Raw genomic sequence first — 23882 nt, forward strand, 5'->3', positions numbered from 1 at the left:
TTTTTCAACCAAGACTGAGACCTTGGATTTATTGCTAATTCCTTCATCACCTTTTTACCCACATCCAGGTGGTTGCCAGGCCCTAAAGCTTCTCTCTCATTGGTGCCCTCTTTTGCAATCCTTCTGCCATCCTGATCATGTCTTCTTGCATCTTCCCTGGACTAGTGAGATTGCATCCTCACCCTTCTCCTGGTTTCTGGTCTCCCCGTCAGAGAATCTATATCCTATACTGCACTCTGTTCTTCTCCCTAAAGGACAACTACAATAGTCTCAACAATTCAAAAAATCCTCGGTAGCTCCCCACTGAATCATGCACAGGTCCCCACAGAATAACCCTGCAATGTTTATCCAGGCTTACCCCTCACTATTCCAACCTATATGCTATACTCCAGCCAAAAGAGACTGCTGGCATTCCCAAACATGCCTGGTGTTCCCTCTGTCTGGATTTGGGCCAGGCCCCTGCTCTCATATGAAATACCCTCCAGAAAAATTTAAAGTCAATTTTTTGAGACAGTTCCTCCTAATTCTCCCCAACAAATTGTGGCATTGCCCTCCTTTGAATGTCAGAAGTACTTTATATCATTACAGAACCAGGAGCAAGAAGATCTAGTTCCTAACTGGTTTCTGCCATTTACTAGCTGTGTGATCCTAGCCCAGTCACTTAACTACCTGGTCCTCAATTTCCTCATCTGTACATGAAATCTAGGACCATACAATTTCCCAAAAATCCTCTATGGAGGAAAAACCCCAACATTTTTGAGGCTCCCCAATACAACCTTCTTTAATTTATGAAATGAGCCCTATGAAATGGCCTGAATTAAGCCAGTTTACAGATGAGGAGATGGAGATACATAGAAGTAAATAGCTTGCTTGAACTCTCACATTAATTTGCAGCGCTATGTTCAAACACAGACCTCTTTCCCCTACATTATGCCTCCTGGTCATAAAGCCACCTGCATGTTCTACAGTTTGAATTCTTTGATGATATTTTGTTTCATTTCTCCTCTGATCTCCTTAAGGTAGTCAGACTTACTCATCTTAGGGTCCTTAGGATTCTGCAGAGTCACACATAGTGTTTGCATGTAATTATTTGTTGAACTGAAAGAGTGTTAACAGTTGTCTTTGAATTAAAAAGCCTAACTCTCCCTTTTCCAGGGAGCATTTGTATATCATGAAAATAGATCTGTTGATTTCTCAGATTTGTTTGTGACCCGAAGATTTTCAAATAAAATGAAACATGCTGCATAACTGTTTTTTGAAAACATTGAGAATGCCAGATGCTCTTAACTCTGCACTTTTAAGTCCTAACAAGAAAGGAAAACAGCAGGTCATTTTCAAAAGGAGTGTCTTCATAATCCTGTCCACTTATCATTACACCATGTGTGTTTATACTGCCAGGTGGTGATGTGTTTGCTTTGGCGGACGATGGGGCATCAGTGTTGTTTGAGGCAGCAGGAGGCGGCAATCCTGACTGCATTTCCCTCCTGCTGGAATACGGAGGAAGTGGGAATGTACCTAACAGAGCAGGGCATCTTCCCATACACCGAGCTGCCTACGAGGGTCATTACCTGTGAGTGATAAACCATAGGGTGATAATTTTAAGTTAAATAATGCAAAATTGTATAGCTAGTGTAGTTGCGAGTCTCTCTATATGTAATACAGCCCCCAAATCCAAAAAGATATAGACAAAATAATTATGGTTGCAAACGGTTGTATTTAGATGCTTAGAACTTATTTCCTCTTCTTTTTATATTCTTGTCCTTTTATAACTTCCACAATGAACATATACTACTTTTCTAATGAAAAGAGATTCTCTTTTATAAGGAAGTAAGTTATAAGTGGGAATTTTGTACAAGCTGCTCTGAGTGGCTTTCTTTTAAAAATGTGTTTAACAAAAAGCTAAAGGTGAAGGGGGAGTTCATGACTTTCCCTGTAGACAAGGGTTAAAAATTTTAACAGTACTATCAGTATCATTCCAGGTATTTATTAAATCTCCAAAATATTATAGTAAAATGTTAAATATATTATCGAGTAGAAAAGTTTTATCATAAATTTATATTTCTTTGTTCCATATAAATGGTTGGGTAGATTTTTAAATCATAAAACTTGCCTCAATCAACACATAAATAAAAGCTTATAATCACAATATCGAGTATCCCACCATGACAAGATGGCTTTAGGTAGTTAAATATACATCATAATTCAAAAATTTTGAACTAGTTAGGCTTTATGGCTTTCAGTAGCCAGATTAGTTAAGTGGCCAATGATATATAATTGATGCTAAGTGACAGGTTTTAAAAGTTCACCTGGATTGACTCCCAGTGTTCATAAATTCACACATCGTCGCTCTGAATTAGACACAAGAGATCCTTGCTGTTGCTCTCATGCACGTCAAACTTGCCAGTCAAATGTGAAACTCACAGCTCTTTATCACATGTACTTACAAATACAAACTGCAGTTACCTCAGTTGGTCTCGACTGGTTACTGCAATTGATCTGATATAAGATTGGTGAAATAATAAAGACTCTCCTTTTGGCCAATAGTTCGATTACAAGTTATATGGAAGCAGACACAATGGACATGGGCAATATTAAAGGATAGATTGCTCAGGAAGCAATAAAGAGGAGTAGTGAATTAAATCTCAACCCTTTATCCGCATCAACCTTTGTGATCTTGGGAAAGTCCTTCATCTCTCTAGACTTTCATTGCTCTTCTATTAATAGGAGTTAGATTTAAAGATTTACAAAGTCATTTTCGGCTCTAACTTCCTAGATTCCCTGTTTCTAATGGTTAAGATAATGAAGCATTCTTTTGTGGCATCAGATGGGCTTACTTTTATATTTTTTATTAAGTAGCATTGATTGCTTAAAAATATTGTGCCGTTCAGAAAAAAATTGTAAGATGATCAAGATTTCTGAGGAACCACAGTTCCGGGATGAAACATTTAAGATCCAGCTTGTGCCCCAGAAATGTTGACAGGGGGTAGCTAAGTCAAAACTAGATTAAATTGTAAGTCAATGGGCCAAGGTGAAATGCTTTAGTGTAAGGTCATCAAGAAAAAATAAAGGAAACTAAACAAACCATATTCACATGGGTAGTGAGGAAAATGAGTTACTTATTTCTTGGTTTTTCCTTCATGTTGTGTGGATATTTGACTTTTTTTTTTTTTTTTTTTTTTTAGTGTGCTGAAATATCTTATTCCAGTAACATCCAAAAATGCAATCCGGAAAAGTGGACTAACACCAGTTCACTCAGCAGCAGATGGACAAAATGTACAGTGCCTAGAACTACTCATTGAAAATGGTTTTGATGTCAACACTCCACTTGCTGACCATATTTCCAAGAGTTATGAGGACAGGAGGAAGACTGCACTCTATTTTGCAGTTTCGAATAATGATATCCATTGCACAGAAGTCCTTCTGGCTGCAGGTGCAGATCCAAACCTAGATCCCCTCAACTGTCTCCTTGTGGCAGTGAGGGCCAATAATCATGAAATTGTCATGCTGCTCCTCTCACATGGAGCTAATGTTAATTGTTATTTTATGCACGTGAATGACACTCGTTTCCCCAGTGCCATTCAATATGCGCTAAATGATGAAGTAATGCTTAGATTGTTACTGAACAACGGCTATCAAGTGGAGCTGTGCTTTGAATGTATGCATGGGGACATTTTTGGAAATTCTTTTGTGTGGTCAGAGATAGAGGAAGAGGTCCTGCCAGGATGGACATCTTGTGTAATAAAAGATAATCCGGTGAGTTACGTCCTTTTCTTCCTCATAATGGGTCATCACCCTAATTCTTACAAACTTTCTCTCATTTGGGGATATTACAAGAAAAGAAAATCAACTCTAACTTTTATATTCTCATTTTTTAAGTTTTGTTTGTAAGGACTGTTATGGGAATATAAATATAAAGCTAAGCCAAAAAGATGCTGTTTTTTCTTCTTAAATTGAAGTCTTACATTGAGTGTAGAATGTGCAAATATATGCAATTAGTGATTTCTGCTTATTCAATGGACTGTTGGGGCTAGATGGAAGAAGCATGATTTTTCCATGTTATTTGACTATCATCACGTTAAAGTCAAGCATATTTCTTCAGGACTGGTAGTTTCTCAGAAATATGCAATTTCTTTTTCTTTTTCTTTTTTTTTTTTTTATTATATGTGGCAGGGGAATACCTTTTACTGCCAAGATAAAATTACTAAGCATAGTAAATGTTCATAACAAAATTGAGTGCTTGTAGAAATGGTATATTAAAAGTACTTCTAAGTCAAATTTCATTAATTTTTTCAGTTCTGTGAGTTTATTACAGTTCCCTGGATGAAACATTTGGTAGGCAGCGTTATTCGAATATTAATAGATTACATGGATTATGTCCCTCTGTGTGCTAAATTGAAGTCTGCACTTGAAGTACAGAAGGAATGGCCAGAAATCCGTCAAATACTAGGTAAAGAGAAAATTTTGCCTATAATTTTTTTTATTAAAAAAATATATATGTATGTATGGGGGAAGCTTATTAATGCTTTTGTTAATACTTTCTCAGTGCTACTTTACTCAATTTTCAGAATTTTCCATTTTTGTATCATTCTAAATACTTTCTTGAAAGTTGTATTTCTTGTAAAAAATACAATTTTGTGTTTTCTTGGTATTTTCCAACTCTTGAGTATATAATGAGTATACTGTAACTACACTAACAATCTGACTAAAAGTTATTTTCTTGACGTTAACTTTGATAATATCATACAATATGTAGACTGTAATTGCTATGTGGGCAGGAATTTTTTCTTTTTGTATTCTCTGTTTTTCTTTTTGTATTCTCAAGGCTTAGCATTGCACCTAGTAAATTGCAAATGCTCAACAAATACTAACAGAATAAACAAATTAATTGAAGGAATTAGAATCTCCCTTTTAACATGCTCTCCATGCTTTACTGTCCACCTGCTACCATCAAAGGTTTATATTCTAGACAGATCATTTTTTTTCTCTAGGTGGAAGTTGTTTGTTCTAACTATAAAATTGGATTATATTATAAAAGCTTCAATAAAAATGCATCCAAATTACCCTAAACATAAATAGACACTAGAAAAAAAAAATCAAAGATTGAAGCGTTTGCTTTTCCAAAATATAAGATTGGAAAAATGAACTTTCAAAATTGTTTTAATTTCTAGCTGCTAAAACAAATACCCTACAGTGGCTTGGCTTAGTAACAGGAATTTATTGGCTTACAGTTTCAGAGGCTAAAAAGCTTCCTTCCCTCAGGATCGCGTTTTCTGGCTGGCCAGCAATCTTTGGGGTTCCATGGCTTTTCTGTCACAGTGCAATACACATGGTGGCATTTTCTCCTTTCTCCACCAGGTTCCATTCACATCCAGCTTCTGTCTACTCTCTGTGGCTTCTCCTTCTCTGTCCTAATTCCTTTGCTCAGCCATATTGAATTAAGGCCTACCCTCATTCGATTTGGGCACACCTCAACAATAACATCTTCAAAGGTCCTACTTAGAAATGGGTTCACACCCATAGAACATGATTTAACCCCCAACAAAAATCTACTTGGTTATCAATTTCATGGAGCATTAAGAAGCATCATAGAATATTCCATAAAATTTAAATAATCTGGCACTCAGTGTGTCTAAATAGGCCTTAAATTTGCTAACATAACATTACAACAGCCTATTATTTGGAATCATGCAACTTTTATTAAATTCGGTTAACTTTATTTTACAGTCAAGGAAATGATACTGAAATGTTGAGATGATCCAAGCACCCTATTCGTTAGGTATGAAGCTGTCTAAAAGATATGAGTGATATAGTGGTTCTCATCTAAGCATTTAGTTTCAACTGCAGAGTCTCACCCAATAATTTAATCAAACTGAGTTTGGACTCTGTGACTGTAGTAGCAAGAGATATAGGCTGGTGGGAGCGATAGAGACTTTGACTCTCAGGAAAAAGTGGTAGTTCAACTCAGTGCAGTTTCAGAGATAAGCTTCGATTCTTCTCAAATGACTCTTCTGAAATAAGTTCTACAGCAAAAGACTTGTGGCAATGAAAACATGAGTCTTAAGAGAGTCTTATGGGAAATGTTGTAAAATGAGCCCTAGAAATTGAATTCTTGGGCTAAATAGACCTGGGATGAGTTGGAATTCTGGCCTTAGGAGCAGGATTGCTGAGTTTTATGGTGCATATGTCTTTCAGGGCTGATATTTTCACACATATTAATTTATTTTTCCAGTTTTGTTCCACTCGAGGGAAAGAATCTTTTATTCCTGTAAAATGATAAAGATAGTCACACTAGCTGCATAACTTTGGGCAAATTACTTATCCTTTTTATGGTTAGGTTTTCCTACTGCAAAATGAAGCTATGATAGCATTTACCTCATAAGCTTGTTGTAGGGATTCAAAGAAATGATGCAGATAAAGTGGTTAGCATAGTGTCTAGAAGATTCAAAAAACTTAGTAAATTTAGCTGTATTCAAGACTAAATTGTTAGTATTTTCATATTATTTCTATTACATGGTAAATTTTGGTAAAGTATCTGAAATGTTTATATAAAGCATGTCATGAAATCCTCATGAATTGCAGAGTTAAGAATAATGTCCATTTTTACAAATGAAAAACTAAGGCTAGAGGAAACTACAAAACAATAATGAAAGATATCAAAGAAGACTGAAGTAAATGAGGAGATACACAATGTTCATGAATTGGAAGACTCAATATTGTTAAGATGCCGATTCTCCCCAAAATGATCTAATAGATGTAATTCAATCTCAATCAAAATTCCAGCAGAACTAGGTATGTACCCAGAAGAACTGAAAGCAGAGACTCAAACAGACATATGCCCACCTGTGTTCATAGAAGCACTATTCACAATTGCTGAAAGATGGAAGCGTCCAAAGTGTCCATCAGTCAGTGAATGGATAAGCAGCATGTGGTATATACATATGATGGAATATTATTCAGCTGTAAGAAGGAATGAAGTTCTAATGAATGAGACAACATGGATGAACTTAAGGATATTATGTTGAGTAAAATAAACCAGAACCAAAAGAACAAGTATTCTATGATCTCACTGATATGAACTGATTTGAATAAGGAGACTCATAGATTTAGAATCTGCAACATAGGTTACCAAGGGATAGAATGGGGTAGAGAAAAGGGAGCTGATGCTTAATTTGTGCAGAATTTCTATTTAGGTTGAATGTAAATGTTTAGAAATGGATAGTAGTAATCCATGGCAGCACATTGTTTTGGGTGTAATTAACAGTGCTAAGTTATGTCTGAGAATGTGGTTGAAAGGGAAAGTTTTGGCTCAGGTAGGTTACTAGAAAGAAAGTTAGAACATAAAACATGGGACTGTATAACACAGTGAAGCCTGTTGTGAATGATGGACTGTGGTTAATAGTACAAATATAAGAATGTTTTTTCATAAATTATAGCAAATGTACAACACTATCATAAAGTGTTAATAGTAGGGTGGTATATGGGACAATATATACCTGATGTAAACTGTGGACTAGGGTTAAAAGTAACATTCCAATATTCTTTCATCAGTTGTAACAAAGGTACCACACCAACGCAAAATGTCAACAATAGGGTAATGTGGGAATGTTGTATTTTTTACATGATTTTTTGTAAACCTACTATTTAATTTAGAAAAAAAATAATTTTAAAAACATGCTAAGTGAAAGATATCAGAAACAAAGTACTGTATATCGCTATATATTGCTATTGTATACTAAGAGAAAAAGATGATAAGAAAGAAAAATTTTTAACTCAAACAGAAATGAAGGAATAGATTTTTAAAATTTGAAAGTCAGCATCAGCATCTTCAAAAGAATTTGAAGAGAGGCAATGGAAAGCCAATAACCGAACAATAGGATTCCTTGAAAAAGTAAATCAAAGCAAAGGAACAGAACAAATACAAGAACAATATTTCAAGAAAAACTTTCTGTCTTTAAAAGAAATATTTAAACAGTAAGTTACAAATTAATGCATACTTTGGGCATGCAAGCAAAAAAGCAAGTGACTTAAAGGAAAAATAGAGATCATTATTGAACTTTTCACCAGAAATGCCGTATGGCAAAAGAAAATGAAGTGTCATGGTGGCTCAGCAGGCAGAGTTCTCGCTTGCCATGCTGGAGACCCGGGTTTGATTCCTGGTGCCTGTCCATGTAAAACAAACAAACAAATACATAAATAAATTAGAACATGAGGTGGCATATTTAAAACTGCCCATGGAAAGAAAGTGTGAGCCATGGATACATATGCAACAAAGATGACTTTCAGTTTATCAATACAGACAAATTTTTGATAACATACAAGAACCCAGGCAATATTGTTCCTCGAATATCATCCTTCAGATAATGCAGATGTGGCCTAGCTCTTTTTAAATGGAAGAGAAACAGGGAGACCACATGCAAAAAATTTTTGAGGTTATCTCAGAATTATACTGATGGTGGAAAAATATAAGTATTTTTTGTGAAAATGAGAAATATATTCAGTAAATGAGTAATTATGGGATATTCTAATTCCATTGTTTTTTGTATCCTTGAGAAACAGTATTGTCAGCATGGAAAAAAGGAAACACATATGTAATACAGAACGTTAAAGAAAAATCCTGATTAGAGTGGGAAGTTCCACTATAAGCTCAGAAACTATTTTATATTGAAAATATGTGGTGTGTGTGCATGTGTGTGTGTGTGTGTGTATGTGTGTGTATCTTTGTCCATTCAATAGGCTTAGAAATAATGATGAGCAGCAATGGGCATCCCCAACACCCATATTATGGCCTTGAAATGCTATTTCTTACAAAAAGAAGCCAGGATTTCTTAGAGAAATGGATGATTCCAGGTGATCCTGGACACAAGATAAGCCTGGAATAACTGGTTGTACCAGATAGCAAAGAGACACTCCAAGACTCAGAGAACATAGCAAAAGAATTCGGAATCCACCTTGAAGAGTCTCCCGCTGGCTAATGATGGGACAAGTTAAGCTTCACAAGGATAATTCTCTCAATGGTTTGACCCATAAATATGTTTAAATATATGATATCTAAAAAATACTGGTTCGAGAATGATAGAAAGTCAATTTATTATCTTAAAAACTAATAAATACAGGGAAAGATTCAAGCATTTATTCTTTCATTCTATATGATTTTTACTACTGGAAATAAAGACGTAGATAAGCACAAAGCATCCCTTTATAAACATTTACCAAATGATAGGAGCTTCCATGATTTGTAATGACATCATTGTGCTAGGAGGGTAACACATTCTGATTTCACATGGCGAGGACACAGAAACTTGCATTTGAAATCCTCTCAGACTTCATCCTTTACATCTTTTTCTTGGCTTCTTATTTGTATCCTTTTGCTATAGTAAATCTAGAATCATAAAGTTAAAAAAAAAGTATACCAAATAAATGAAAAAGAAATGTTGTCATTAGATTATCACCATTTTGCAGCCTCCCGAAAGCTAGTAAATAGTCATTGAGTATCAATTGCTGCTCATATCACATTATGTGTTCCCTAATGAAAGAACATAACTCCAGCTCTAATTTTGCCAAAGGGATCAAATCTGAGTCTGATCATGCCTCTGAATCCAGCTACCAATTTGCAGGAAATACAGAAAACAGTGGGACATGGAACTGCATTACAAGCATGCAATCAGCAAAAGTGCATCTATGGGAAACTACAGCCTGGAGGCCTTGGATTCTTCAGAGATTAATTGAAAGGAAAAGAAGTGGATAGAGGGGAGAACCAGCATATTAAAAGAGACTTAGAAGATATGTCAAATTTTAAAACATATTGTCAATGCTTGACGCTAGCATAAGGATAGCACACTTAGATGATGAAACGCTAAAGAAAATGATTGCTATAAAAGTCAGAATAGTGGTTATTTATTGGGGAAAAAAGGGATGGACATTCGGATGGATTGAGATAGGGAATTCTGGGGTGGCTGGCGAAGTTCTATTCCATGACTTGGGAGGTAATCAAAAGTGTCCACCTCATAATAGATTACTTATGAAGCTTGTTTTGGATTGAGTTGCATTTCCAAAAAAGATACATTGAAGTCTTACTTCCCAGTACGTCAGCGTGTGAATTTATTTGGAAATAGAATCTTGACAGATCGAATTAGGCAAGTTAATATGAGGTCATACTGGAGTAGAGTGAGCCCTTAATTCTATATGACTGGACTATAAGACTGGACTTATAAGAAGAGGAAATTTGACACAGACCAAGAGAGAGACAGAGGGGAGAAAGCCATGTGACAACTGAGGCAGAGAAGGCTATGTATTGCTGGTAAGCCACCGCCAGAGAGAAACATGGTCTTGTCAGTATGGAAAAAAGGAAACACATAGTAGGTTTAAGAGTGCGAATGGCCCTGCCAATACCTTGATTTCGGACTTCCAGCTTCCAGAACTCTGAGATGATAAGTTTCTGTTGCTTTTAGCCACCCAGTTTTGTTATAAGGCTTTGTTACACAGCCTTATAAAACTAAGACAGATTAGACATTTGCTTTATGTCGTTTCTCTATTTGTATTTTATTTCGCAAGTAAAAGGTCAAAAACATTTTGAAATCACAAGGGAGTACAAATAACTAAGACTTAGATAAATTAGTTTCCCAAAGTCATGGAGCTAGAAAATAATGAGGATTTGAATCTTCTACAATACTACACTATTTTCTATCATAAAGAGCACACATTTTGCTTCTAAATGGGAATTAATCATCATGTGTTTTTATTGCAGAGGAATCATCAATTTTGGTGAATTTGGAAAGACAATCCAAATAAGAATAAGACTAGGAAGGGTTTTTTGTTAATTATACATTACTGTAAGTATAAAGTGTTAAGTCATCTGATTGCTATGAGCGTAGTTAACCACTGGATGTCAGGATTCCTACAAGTACATGTAAGGCAGTCTATTTGTCAGGGAAGAAAATGAAATGATGTTTTATTTTAAAGAAATGGATTACCTACCTATTTTGCGATAATGATTTTGCCTTAATCATTTTTGGAAAACATGGCTTAAATAAAATAGATAATTTGAATACCGATAATCTCAAATGTAAAGGAAATGTGATCACTTTATTATTGAGTTAAGTGGTAGCTAACATTTATTAAGTAATGACAATATACCAAGACCTGTTGGAATATTTTACATGAATTAATTTGGTTAGTCTTCACACGACCCTATGACGTAGGTGTCATTACCTGCACTTCACGGTTGAGAATACCAAGCTCACAGAGGTTAAGTAACTTGCCCACAGTCACACAACTACTCAGCGACAGAGGCAGGATTTTAACTCAAACACCTGAGTCTCTGGGCCAGAATCTGAGCGCATTTACTATGTTGCCCTTTTTATAGTTCAAAACCATACATTGTATGGTATGGGATTTGTAATACAGATACCAAAGTAAGAATTTAAAATAAAGGCCACCATCACATATCTGAGAAGGTTTGGGAGGTTTTTGGAAAACATCACAGATGTATGGAGTACTTGGTATCAGATGTTTTCAGGATAACTCATCAGAAATATTGGTAGAAGAGAGAAGTGAACTAATGTGTTTCTATAATACTCAATTCTAAAAAGTAAAGAGGAGACGTGAATATTTGCTTTCTTAAAAAAAATAAGAAATATTTCTTAAAAATATTTGCTTTCCATTCATTCCTTCAACAAATTCTAGTTGAACACAGCCAGCCCGTCTTCTCGGCATAGAGACAAACTAAAGCTTTGCCTGCAGGGAGTTTATGTTCTAGGACAGTGATCTAGAATGCTTAATTACAATTTGAATTTCACTTAAAGCCACTGGTTACTAAAGTATGCATATATATTTTTTCAAAATGGTTCTATTTATGTTATTTTGAAACAGTCTGTATATTACAGGTCAATCTACAAATGCTATTCTCACTTTTTGCTTGTGTGTGTGTGTGTGGTTTTTTTTTTCTACTCATTTTAGAGAATCCCTGTTCATTAAAGCATTTGTGCCGGTTAAAAATTCGAAGACTTATAGGACTCCAGCGACTCTGCCAGCCAGTGTCAATGGAGAAGCTTCCTCTACCACCAACTATTCGAAGATACATATTATTTAAAGAGCATGATCTGTATGGTCAACAGCTAAAATTGCTATAATTTAAAACTGATATTTTAAAATGTGTTCTTTTTGTATTACCCCCAGAGAATTGCTTTGCAATTATTTGATATCATTGAGTGCTTTGAAATCCAGTGACAATTTTATAGGTGGATTGCATGTTCTGAAGGGAACACAGTGTTTTATAACCTAAAAGAACTTTAGATTGTCATTTTGTAAGATAGTCAATATTCTGTGTTTGAATTTCTATTGATTGTCTTTACTAGCTGCAAGTCTTCAAACCCTTCCTGTCTAGTGGTTCCTACCTAAAGCATTATCCATAGTGAAGTCTCCCCTATGTTTAAACAAACTTTCTCAAACCCATATATCCTGCCAATTGCTGGCCCATTTCTGTCCTCCCTTTTGTAGCTACGCTGTGTGAAAGAATCCTTCCTGCCTACAGGTTCACACACTGAAATATGGCTTCTGCTCCTTCCACTACTTTCCTCTAGGTCCCCAACAACCTCCTTGTTGCTAAATTTAGCAAGCATTGTTCAGTCCCTATTTTGATAGCTTCCTGCAGCATTTGATGCTGTGCCTTCTCCCTCCTTCCTTGGTTCTCATGCACCTTGCTCTCCTGATTCCCCTCTCACCTTCTTGCTGCTCCACCCCGGCTCCTTACTGGGTTGTTCATTTCCTGCCAATTCCTTAATGCAGTTGTTCCTAGTAATATGTTTTCGGTCCCCTTCTCATCTCATGCTATGTTCTCTGGGAAGCTTCATCTACCTCCATGGTTTTAATTACTCTCTATATGCTGGCAACTACAAAATTTGTATCTGGAACTCTTTATATGTTTGAGACCTATATAAACAATTGGCCATATGGACATTTGAACAAGAAGGCAGCTCAAATTCAACACGTCCCAAAATGAACTCGCCACCTTCCAAGGAAAAGCGTGGACATCAGCTTTGAAACCCATTGCCCTCGTTTTACTTACACAGTATAACAAGTCAACAAACCTTAAGTTTGTCTCTTGAAATCATCTTCTTCTATTCAGTCCCACTTATTAGTCCGTAATTCTGGCTGTTATCTCCTTTTACTTGAGATACTACAGTGCTGCCTAACTGGCCTCCCTGCCAACACACAGTCTACACACAGCATCTCAGAAAGCTCTTTTACAAATATCAGTGTCAGTCCCCTGCTTAAAATCATTCCTATCTCTCTAAGGATAAAATCCAAGCTTCTTATATATCCCTTCATGATGAAACTCCTGCCCTCCTTTTTAGCTGATCTCTTGATGTTACCATTTTCCCCTTCCTTTTAACTGTATTAAACACCCCTTCTAGAAGTTTATTCTTTGAAGAATGGTTCCTGTACTTTTAGGTTTTATATGGCAGTAGTTTTGGTTTCGTTAATTTTAAAATTGGAGTCATCTATTAAAAAACAAAACTACTAACACTGCCATTTCACAAAAGAAGGGCAAGTTTAATGCCAGAAAATAAGATGGCTCTAAACTTGGTCATTAAAATTAAATACCTTGGGCAGACCATAGTGGCTCAGCAGGCAGAGTTCTTGCCTACCATACCCAGAGACCCGGGTTCAATTCCCGGTTCCTGCCCATGCCCCCAAAAAAAAAAAAAAAAAATTAAGTATCTTTAGCTTTGTTAAGACTTACCCTACCGTGCTCATTTCACCATTGATGGGTGAAAATTTCATTCTGGGTCAACAAATAGCTGAGAACCTTTGTTTTCGAACCACCTCTATAGAATAAGCAATGTTCTGTCTTTTTTTTTTTTCACATGGGCAGGCACCAGGAATCAACCTGGGTCTCTGGCATGGCAGGTGAGAACTCTGGCAATGTTCTCTTGCACATCTTTGCAGTTCCTTCTTCCATTACCTGCAGCTCTCTTTTCGCCTCTTTTTACATGATCAACTCCCCATTACCTTACAGGTCTTATCTTAGATGTCACTTCTTCTGGGGTGGTTGGCCACAGCACAGCACTTCTCATGCTATCTTACACGTGCCTATGTTCCCATCTGTCTTGTCCACTAGATTGTAAGCTCCTTGAGGGCAGGGTCTATGTCTGTTTTGTTTTCCAGTGTTTCCTATTGATTGAGCACATTCCCTAGAGTATGGAAGGAGTTCGTTAGTTATTTGTTGAATATATTAAATGAGTGAATATTATAAAAGACCCAGGCAAAAAAAAAAAATCAGTGATCTCATGCTGAAATGATAGTTTTGAATCACTGAATTGGTTATGAGATCTTAATAATGTAATTATTTGATATTTATTTTCCTTATATTTTAATCATGTCAGTCATATTTATTTTCATCATATTTATTTTTATTTTAAATTACTACATTCTTTCACTAGTAATACCTCACTGGTTTGTCAATTTTTCAAATTGTCCTTTTTTTCTTGGAAAGATAAGGATGAAAAATAACTGTAGAACTGGGAACTGTAATTTTAACCTCTTATATTCTCTAAAGGATATTTTATGTAAATTAAACAGTCCTGTATTTAGTTTTAACTGTTATGTTTTGCATATAGTATTTCATAATTCCTCTGTTGCTTTCTTAGTTGTGACTGCAATGCATTGTTTCTTATAAATATTGCTCTAAATAAATAACAATGAAGATGTAAGTCTGCTATATGATGCTTCATATATTGAATAATCTCTAATATTCTGAAACCTTGACATTTTATTTAATTTGTGAAAATACACTTGATATTTCGGATATTAAATAAACTCTAATGCACTAAAGTTTGATATTTTCTTTTAATGCATTTTTTTGTAAATACATTCAAGAAATATTTGAATGTAAAGATATAAATTTAACTGCACATACTATAGGTTTTAAAAATGGTTATTTTCATATTTCCAAACTAGGAGAAAATGTACCCTACAAAACTGTCACAATCATAATATGCAAACAGATTTGATCTTTCTCTCACTGTATTTGGGATTTTTTTAGCAGCATATTTAAGGGGCCCAAACGGTGAGGGGCAAGTAATTTACGTGTAATTAAGGCTCTGTTTCTCTTAGAATATGATACTTTATCCTGGAGAGGGCAAAAACTGCTCCTCCCCAAAGAGCCTTAAAAAAAGTCAAACTTTCTACAGTGGTGACTGTTTAATCACTGCATAATTGACATGAGAGAGTTTGGATGCCAACTTCCCATGGTGGCAAGATGACTGTGACTGTTTCGGTCAGTGGGTTTTGTTTTGTATCATATGAAAGTGAATCTGAGTAGAAAAAAACATCTGAATTCTCACTTAGTTGTATGCTTTGTTTCTCGGCAGACAATCATTAGATAGTATCTCAATTTCTGGCTAAAAATAATTTCAATAAACACATTGAAACTCAGTGCCCCCTGAAGAACATAATTTAATCAGTTTAATCGGTCACAGGACATGTTTTCAGGCAGTAGATGACAGTGCAGGCATGAAAATGATTGTGTAAGCTTTGTGCAACAAATATTTGTAGCTGAGATCCCTATTAAGGCAGGCTTTTGACAATTCGGCTCATATTAATCAGACAGTCAGGAAGATCCAAACAAAATGGAGTCTTTTATGACATAGAGAACATACTTAAGCTTTTCTTTTGCCATTGACCTTATACCAAAAACTCCTGTCCAAATTTTGGTTTCAAGTTATATTAGTCTTGCGTATAGAGTCACCACCCAGTTCAGAAATTATTTAGGACATGCAAAAATCCGAAGTTGCTTCAAGTTATTTCTGGAACAAAATGAAACATTACATACATATATCCATACTTATACATGCACAAGTACATATATATGGCATAAACACATACAACATGAATGTATAAATACATCGTTATGGGTGTTATGGCAAAGTCATATGGGATGCAATAGGCAAAGACATGCTTTGTAGTCAAACTGGCATTTGAACCTAGCTCTGCCAATTATTAGCCGCTTGATTTTGAACAAGATATAAGTGTATAAGCACTGTCCAACACAGAATAAATTCACGTGAAACCCAAGTTCTCATTATTATTATTACATAGTGGAGAGGTAATGCGAGACTTACAAAAGTCAAGAATTTTGCTCTTGTAGTACATATCTGCAGATGGCCTTGCTCAGATCTGCAAATACTAAAAATATTATTAGGGATGTATATATATATATATATATATATAGCATCTCACTGTCATCTATAAGCACTTTGAGATAATTCAGAACATAAAAAATTAGGAGAAAATTGTTCCCATCACATAAAACTCCGTGTATTTATCAGCAGAGCCCTGATCATCAATCATTGACAAGGGAAGAAAGGACTTCTCAGGGGAGAAGTTGTGTAGAAGGAACAGACTCTCTTGCCCTTGGTGGCTCATGTTATGCAACCTCAGAGAGTACGGCAGATGTCTGGGGATTTGCTGTTTTTGGAAGGAGACAGTCTAGTAATTTGAATCTAGGCACTGGGAGCACCTGAGTTCTAATGCTGTATTGGTCGGTGACTTCACCGGAGACACTTGTCGGTTACTCACATTCTGTGCTTTAGACTCTAGTAAACTGGGAGCAGCCATTTCTCTTTCCCTGCAAGTCTTCCATCCTGGGGATTTTTCAATGAGATTGAAAGTAAAGCTTCTTAGGTAGAAGGAGTGGAGGGAGCTCACTGTGATATTTACCTTTGAATTAAGTAAATGTAAGATACGAGTAGCTGGTTCTTTCTGTTTGAAGCAGCTCCCACTGGTTTTTCAAGGAAGGTCTTTTTTAATGCTTTGTGGAAGTCAAAGAACTAGGCCCGACACACAGTGGACCTCAATTTATCTTCCTGAATGTCTGAACACCCTCTAGCAATTTAGTTACCACAATTAATTTAATATTGTTTCAATGAAATGACAATTTTAATCACCTTTACTGGAGGATGCTAAGATTTGCTTAGACTTTGACTTATTGGTAGTTTCTCAACCTGAGCTCAACTCTGCCCCAAGTAGCCTCATTCACAATCACTTGAAGTAACTCAGGATTCCAAATCGAATCTGTGAGTTGGAAGGTGCCCTGATGAAATCTGAACTTGAACTACACTGAACGTGACCTTCTACTGTGATCCTACGGTATCTGAAAACCCTTTCTTTAACAGGAAGCAAAGCCTTTTATTTGATCATCAAAAATAAGGTTTAAAATACAAATATAATTTAGAGAGGGAGAATGATATTAAAATCCTTCTAGAGAACAGGCTTTGGCAAGAGAAAGATGGTGAAAATCTCAAGTCCACAAAAGAAAAGGGTAGATATTTCCTGCAGTCCAAAATTTGTTCTATGAATATGGAAGGAGTCTTGGGAAACACGTAGTCCATTTTAGTTCATTGTAGAAGGGCTACTGCAATAACAATGTCTTTTATTTGCCCTGTGTTTTCAATTTACAAAGGGTAGGGCAGGAAAGGGGTTAATTACCTCCATTTATAGATCAGAAAACCAATTTTACAGTTAACTAAGTTAATAAAGGGCAAAACTGGGACTTAACCTGGGACTCCTGATTTCAAATCCCAACCTTTTCCCATCCCACCCATTTTCTGTTCATCAAGAACAGGAGGGCAGTATTCATAATAGTCAAAAAGTTCATCAACTGACAAATGGACAAACAAAATTTTCCTTATCTATACAATGCAAGACTATCATGCAACATGCTACAACATAGGTGAATCTCAAAAGCATTATGTTCATTGAAGGAAACCAGACACAATGGACCACATGTTGTGTGATTCCATATATATATGTGAGTCCAGAAAAGGTAACTACATAGAGACCAGAAAACAGATCGGTGATATACTGGCCAGAGGTGTGGAAACAAAGGTTTTCTGCAAATGGGCATAAGGGATCTTCAGAGATCTATGAATGTTCTAAAATTCAACTGTGGTGGTAGCTGAAAAACTCTGTAAATTTGCTAAAACATTCATTGAATTTTGCACTTAAGATAATGGATTTTGCAATATTTAAATTATACCTCAGTAAATTACTTACAAAGAAAGAATAGGAGGAACATGTCTGTCACTGACAAGTGACGCCATGGTTACGACCTGACCTTGCTAGGTGGCCAAGCTAAACAAAGGAATTATCTGGCTCAGAGGAAAGTAACTGGAAAGCACTTGGTTCTTGTGCTAGCAACACATGATTTATTAGTTTTGCTCCACTGATAAGACCATTAAAGGCTTTCAAGGGCAGCACAAAGCCTGCTGCTTTTACCACTCTTAATGGCTCACAAGTCAGGCAAATTGCAGACTGCTTCTTCAGTCTCTGACACATTCAGGCAGGTTGTAATATGATTTCCTCACCTTGTTTTGATCATTAAAAAACAAACACACAAAAATATATAGATTGAAGAGCTAAAAACTGAAGGTATCCTGTCCTGTTCATGAATTGGGAAGAGATGTTACCTGTGGGATGGGTCTTTATTAACAAGCTTGCAAAGCAGGTCTGATTCCCTGGGCATGTAATAGCCAGGAAGCCAGGAGGAAGTAGGGGATGAGGAGAATGGCACAAAGAACTGAGTTCTAGGGTGCAAATCAAAGACGGTAAATATTCTGTCATTTCCCTTGCCCCTAAGTAGAACATGACATCCAGGGGTGAAAGTCTCCCTGGTGACATGGGAGAGGACTCACAGGGATGAATCCAGACCTGGCACCTTGGGATCAACAATTACATCCTGACCAAAAGGGAGAAAAGAAGTGTAATTAATAAAGTATCAGTGGTAGAGAGTGCTCAAATAGAGTCGAGAGGCTACTCTGGAGGTTGTTCTTACGCAAACTTCAGGTAGACCTTGCTATCTATCGTAACCTGCCAACCTCCAACCAGGACCATTCCAGCCAATCCTAAAGGACACCTAGGGCAATATATAAGATTCCACAAGGGTTCCAGGCACTAGAGTAACTTTCTAGAAACCTACAACCTCCAGAATGGTCCCTGATCCAGATAAGTCCTGAAACCTAGCCCAGCCTCTACAGAACATCAGATAATTTCACCTTCCTAGCCCATATTAGTGACAAACCCTTCCAATATAAAAAATTTAGAATTGCCACAGCCCAAACAACCCCAAAGAGAGATACGGAAAGATCAAAGGTGGTGGTGGAATTATACATAGAAGATAGTACTTAATAAATGATTATGAATGCTGAATCATTAAATTGATATCTCTTTTAGTCTCCAATATTTTAGAGCAGCTAGAAGTAAAAACCTAAAATTGTGAATTTGTAACCATGTCAAAGTCTGAAATATGTTCTACAACTAATTGTGGTGCTGTGCTTTGAAATTTATAGCTTTTTTGTATATATGTTATTGTTCATAACAAAAAAAGGAAAAAAAAACATCGACTGTGATGATGAAAAAGTAGCCCTCTAGCCTCCTATATTCTGGAGCAGCTAGAAGGAAAAATATGGGAAGATTGTATGGTAGCCCATGACAAACTCTGGGATCTGTCCTGTAACCTCTTTTTGAAGAGTGCTTTGAAAACTATTGCTTTTTTATTTCTTTGCTTTGTATATATGTTATTATATACAATAAAAAAGTTTTAAAAAAGTTTACTGATCTGGAGAACACAGGGGAACTATGAAAGTAAAAGTTAGGGAGGAACTGTGAGTCTCTGTGAAAACATAGTGCCTTTAGTTTCATGATGTAATGGTGAAAGAAGTTCAATAGCCAGATACCAGATTTCAAGCACAGACTGACCCATTTTAGGCATGTTGACATCAAATTCACCTTCCTGTCCCCTCTTCTATAGCAAGATCTCAGCTTTTCTGCCCTTAAGGTAATCACTTTCCTGCAGGACTTGCAGTTTTCTAAAGGGAAAGCTGTCATGAATCTGAGGAAGGAAAAGGTTCATGTCTTGGGTCTCACCCTCCACCTCATTCTCCTAATACTACAGTGAGCAAATCTGTCCAAACTATAATATCAACACTCAGTGTTGAACTTAACTTGCAAATAAACTAATTCAGTAAGATCACATGTTCAATGAAAGCTTCAGACCCTCTAGTCCACCCTATGTAAAATCTCCTTTATTAGAACTTCAGATGACATTTCTAATCTGTAACCTCCTTCATAAGTAGAATTATGTATTAGTGATTTGCTGTATAAAAGGAAAGATCTGATTGATGAAGTTTACTATTCCTTCCTCATTTTTAGAAATGTTTTCCTGGAAATCATTTTTTGTCTTTACAACTTTAACATTGTCAGTCTACCTTCCCATTTGCTTGCATGTGACTTATATTTACAAGCCCAAATTAGAGCAATAAACAATTAATGATTTGGTTTATACAAAGCAAAACATTAGATGCTCTATTACAAATGTTCATGCTTTATTCCATCCTTCTGATACATTCTAAGATGGCAAACTAGTAAATCTCAAGGTGAGAAGCAGCTTGGGCTTATGGATCACAGCAATGTTCTCCACCCAGTAGCTAAGTATACTTAAGGAGATTGACTGACCTTTCGGAACCTCAGACTCCATTTTAATCATTTGTAAAATGGAGGTTAAAGTATCCATTTCATCAAGCATTGCCTGGCACACAGTAAGTAGTAGCTCTATACAATAATTAAATGGAGACCATATTACTATGTGGGACTAACTGACATATTGCTGAATGTAAGGGCATTTTATTAACAATAAATGTTATACAATTGTAAGATATTATTATTATAAATAGCTCTAATAATTTTAAATTTGACTCATGCTCATGACCACAAGCTGGCATAGCTAGGAGATTTTCTTGGCTGCCATGCCTGAGAATGAATACTTGATAAAGGAGTTGCCAGTTCTCATCTGATCCCTGTGGCTTGTTTGGTTGTTGTCTGTCCAGAGCCTGACCTTTGCCTGACATTCCCCCTGGGGCCTCTCTCTGTGGACAGACTAGGCATAGTCAGAAGCTTCATTTCCTTAGGGGCTCGGTTCAGCAACCTTGGTACGAACCATCCATAGAAAATGTTGAAAACCCAGACCTTTCTGTGCAAATGGGAAACACCATTAGATCTATTTCAGGAAGCAACCTTGCCCTGGTAGATTGAGAGAGATTAAGTGAGACAGATTTAAGTCAGCCTTAAAAGAAATAAACAAAAAAAGGCAGGAGCGGAGGGAAGGTACAGCTTGTTAGTAGCAGATAGATGCTTGACATTTGTGAGAATAAGTTGAGAATTTCCAGATTCCCTACGTTTGTGAATAACATTATAGCATATGATTTCCACATTTCCACATCAGCGAATTGAGGACAACTTCAACAAGGAAGGCATCTATGAAATAAAAACACCACCTTGAGATATGAATACTTAAGGACCTGGTGAGTCTATTCATTCGCTTAGGGGCTGCCCGCACAGGCAGATTGACCCTGAAGCTAATGACGCCTCAGCTTTACAACTCCTGTGAGTGCTCAGGGCTTCCAGGAGCAGCAGAGTGTCCTGAGGTATAATGGAGAAGCCAGACTATGATTAAGTAGTTTTTCTCTGTGGGCATTTCTGATAAACTGCCCAAAAAGATCTCAGAAGAAAGAAACCCAATTTACATAGGGTCCAGTAATTTGCCACTATTTCTATTACTGTTTTAAATACACTCAGTTCCATACCTAATTTTAATACTTTAAAATTATTTTTCTTGAAGAGGCCCCCAACACTGTATAATCTCCAGGTCCCCACAAGACCTGGATTCCCTGCCTACACTCCAACTCATCTTGTTTATTTTTTAAAACATACCTCCTGAACACTTAATAAGTATGCTAGGTTTGGGGATGTTGAAAGAGGTAAACAAACTCTTCTCTCAGTGGTAACAGCCTCCTTGAGAAGACAAACATGAAACAAGCAATCCCAAGTGTGGTGCTACTATGGAATAGAGTTTTGTGGGCGACAGGAGAGCTAAGCTGGCCAGAGACATCAGGGAATCCTCCTTAGGGAGTGCTGTTTATGACCTAAGAAGGATAGAAGAGGCTAAGACATTCCAGGCAAAGGAAGGAGCACGTGCAGTGTCTGGGGATGGAGGACATGTGTGTCCAGAAGCCCCGTGTGGCTTGTGTGAGAATAGAAGGAAGTGAGCTCAGTTGAGACTGGAGAGTTATGAAGGGCCTTATTTGAGGGGGACCAGAGCAGAGCACTAGAGATACTGTCTGAATGGCAATGCAAGCCATACAAGGGTTTTAGGCAAGGAATGATGTGATGAGATTTTTGTTTTTAAAAGGCAACTCTGGTTATATTGTGGAAAAGGGAAGAGTCAAACAAGAATGCTTGAAGGAGACTACTAGTCAATTGTTGTAATCATCTGAGAAAATGAGGTTAGCAGCTAAGGCTAAAGTTTAAACAAGGGGAATAGTCAGAAATGATATAAGAATTCAACAGCTATTTATAGGAGCGCAGGCCTTGCAATTGGATATGATGATGGAGGTGAGAGAAATTGGAGCCAAAGGTAACACAGAAGCTGGGCAACTGGGTGGAGGAGGAAAACATTTTCAGAAATATGGAAGCATGGGGAAGAGGGGTATTCTAGTTTGCTAGCTGCTGGAATGCAATATACCAGAAATGGAATGGCTTTTAAAAGGGTGAGTTTATTAAGTTGCAAATCCACAGTTCTAAAACCTGTGAAAATGTCCTAACTAATGATAGACTATAGAAACATCCAATTTAAGGCATCCAGGGAAAGATACCTTGGTTCAAGAAAACTGTTGAAGTTCAGGATTTCTCTCTCAACTGGAGTGGCACAATGGTAAACATGGCAGCATCTTCTAGCTTTCTCTCCCAGCTTCTTGTTTCATGAAGCTCCCCCGGGGGTGTTTTCCTTCTTCATCTCCAAAGGCCTCTGGCTGCATGGGCTCTGGAGCTCTTCCCAAAATAGTTGCCTCTTAAAGGGCTCTAGTAAACAACTAGAATACCACCTTGAATGGGTAGAGACCCACCTCCATAGAAATAATCTATTCAAAAGTTGCCACCTACAATTGGGTGGGTCACATCTCCATGATAATTTAAAAACTCCTACCCAGCAATGCTGAATGAGGATGAAAGGACATGGCTCTGGGGTCCACAAATTCAAACCAGCACAAGATGGGGCAGGGGGATGTAGAAGTAGGAAAAGTAGAAAGAAGGAAACCAAGATTGTGATTGGGGCAGATTGAGTTTTATGTGCCAGTGAGACATCAGATGGAGATTTTTTAGGTAGTTTCATGAAACAATTTTGAGCCTGAAGATTCAAATTTTAGCTCAGTATGACAATATCACTATAGGTCATGGACCTTTGGGATCCCTTTCAAACCCTGCCTATTTTATCTGTGAATGACAAGGACTTGTGCTGGCTTGAAAGGATTATGCACCCTAGAAAAGCCATGTTTTAATCCTGACCCCACCATGTGGAACAGAAGTTTCTTTTAAACCCTATTTAGCACTGTATGTTGGAACTTGATTAGATTATCTCCACAAGGTTGTGGCTCCACCCATTCTGCGTGGAGCTTGATTAGTTTCCTGGAATCCTTTAAAAGAGGAAGCATTTTGGAGAAAGCTTCACAATAATGAGAGAATGACAAGAGCCAGAGTCCCGGCAACCAGAGACCTTCAGAGATGAAGAAGGAATACGCCCCTGGGAGAGCTTCATGAAACAAGAAATCTGGAGAGAAAGCTAGCAGACATTGCCATGTTCGCCATGTGCCTTTCCAGTTCAGAAAGAAAGCCTGAACTTCATCGGCCCTTCTTGAGTGAAGGTGACCTCTTGTTGGTGCCTTAATTTGGATATTTTTATAGACTTGCTTTAATTGGGATATTTTCATAGTCTTAGAACTGTAAATGTGCAACTCAATAAATTCCCCCCTTTTAAAAGCCAATCCATTTCTGGT

At 36.9% G+C, this 23882-nt stretch overlaps 1 protein-coding gene across 5 annotated transcripts in view; it reads left to right on the top strand.

The window, feature by feature from the left end:
• ASB15 (ankyrin repeat and SOCS box containing 15) overlaps nt 1-14822 on the top strand; it is a 34763-nt gene extending 19941 nt beyond the window's left edge. For 3 of the 5 annotated variants that reach the window (XM_077120818.1, XM_077120742.1, XM_077120896.1), the window contains 4 exons: nt 1399-1570; nt 3183-3753; nt 4294-4447; nt 11956-14822. In XM_077120818.1, coding sequence (XP_076976933.1) covers nt 1399-1570; nt 3183-3753; nt 4294-4447; nt 11956-12128 — 1070 coding nt within the window. In that variant the 3' untranslated portion in view covers nt 12129-14822. Of the gene's footprint in view, nt 1-1398; nt 1571-3182; nt 3754-4293; nt 4448-10744; nt 10830-11955 lie in introns of those variants that run through there. The other 2 variants (XM_077120963.1, XM_077121053.1) reach the window with 2 other exon arrangements.
• Nucleotides 14823-23882: the final 9060 nt, after the last annotated feature.

Source organism: Tamandua tetradactyla, chromosome 1 (assembly GCF_023851605.1).
Source record: "Tamandua tetradactyla isolate mTamTet1 chromosome 1, mTamTet1.pri, whole genome shotgun sequence".
NCBI classification, from domain to species: Eukaryota; Metazoa; Chordata; class Mammalia; order Pilosa; family Myrmecophagidae; genus Tamandua; species Tamandua tetradactyla.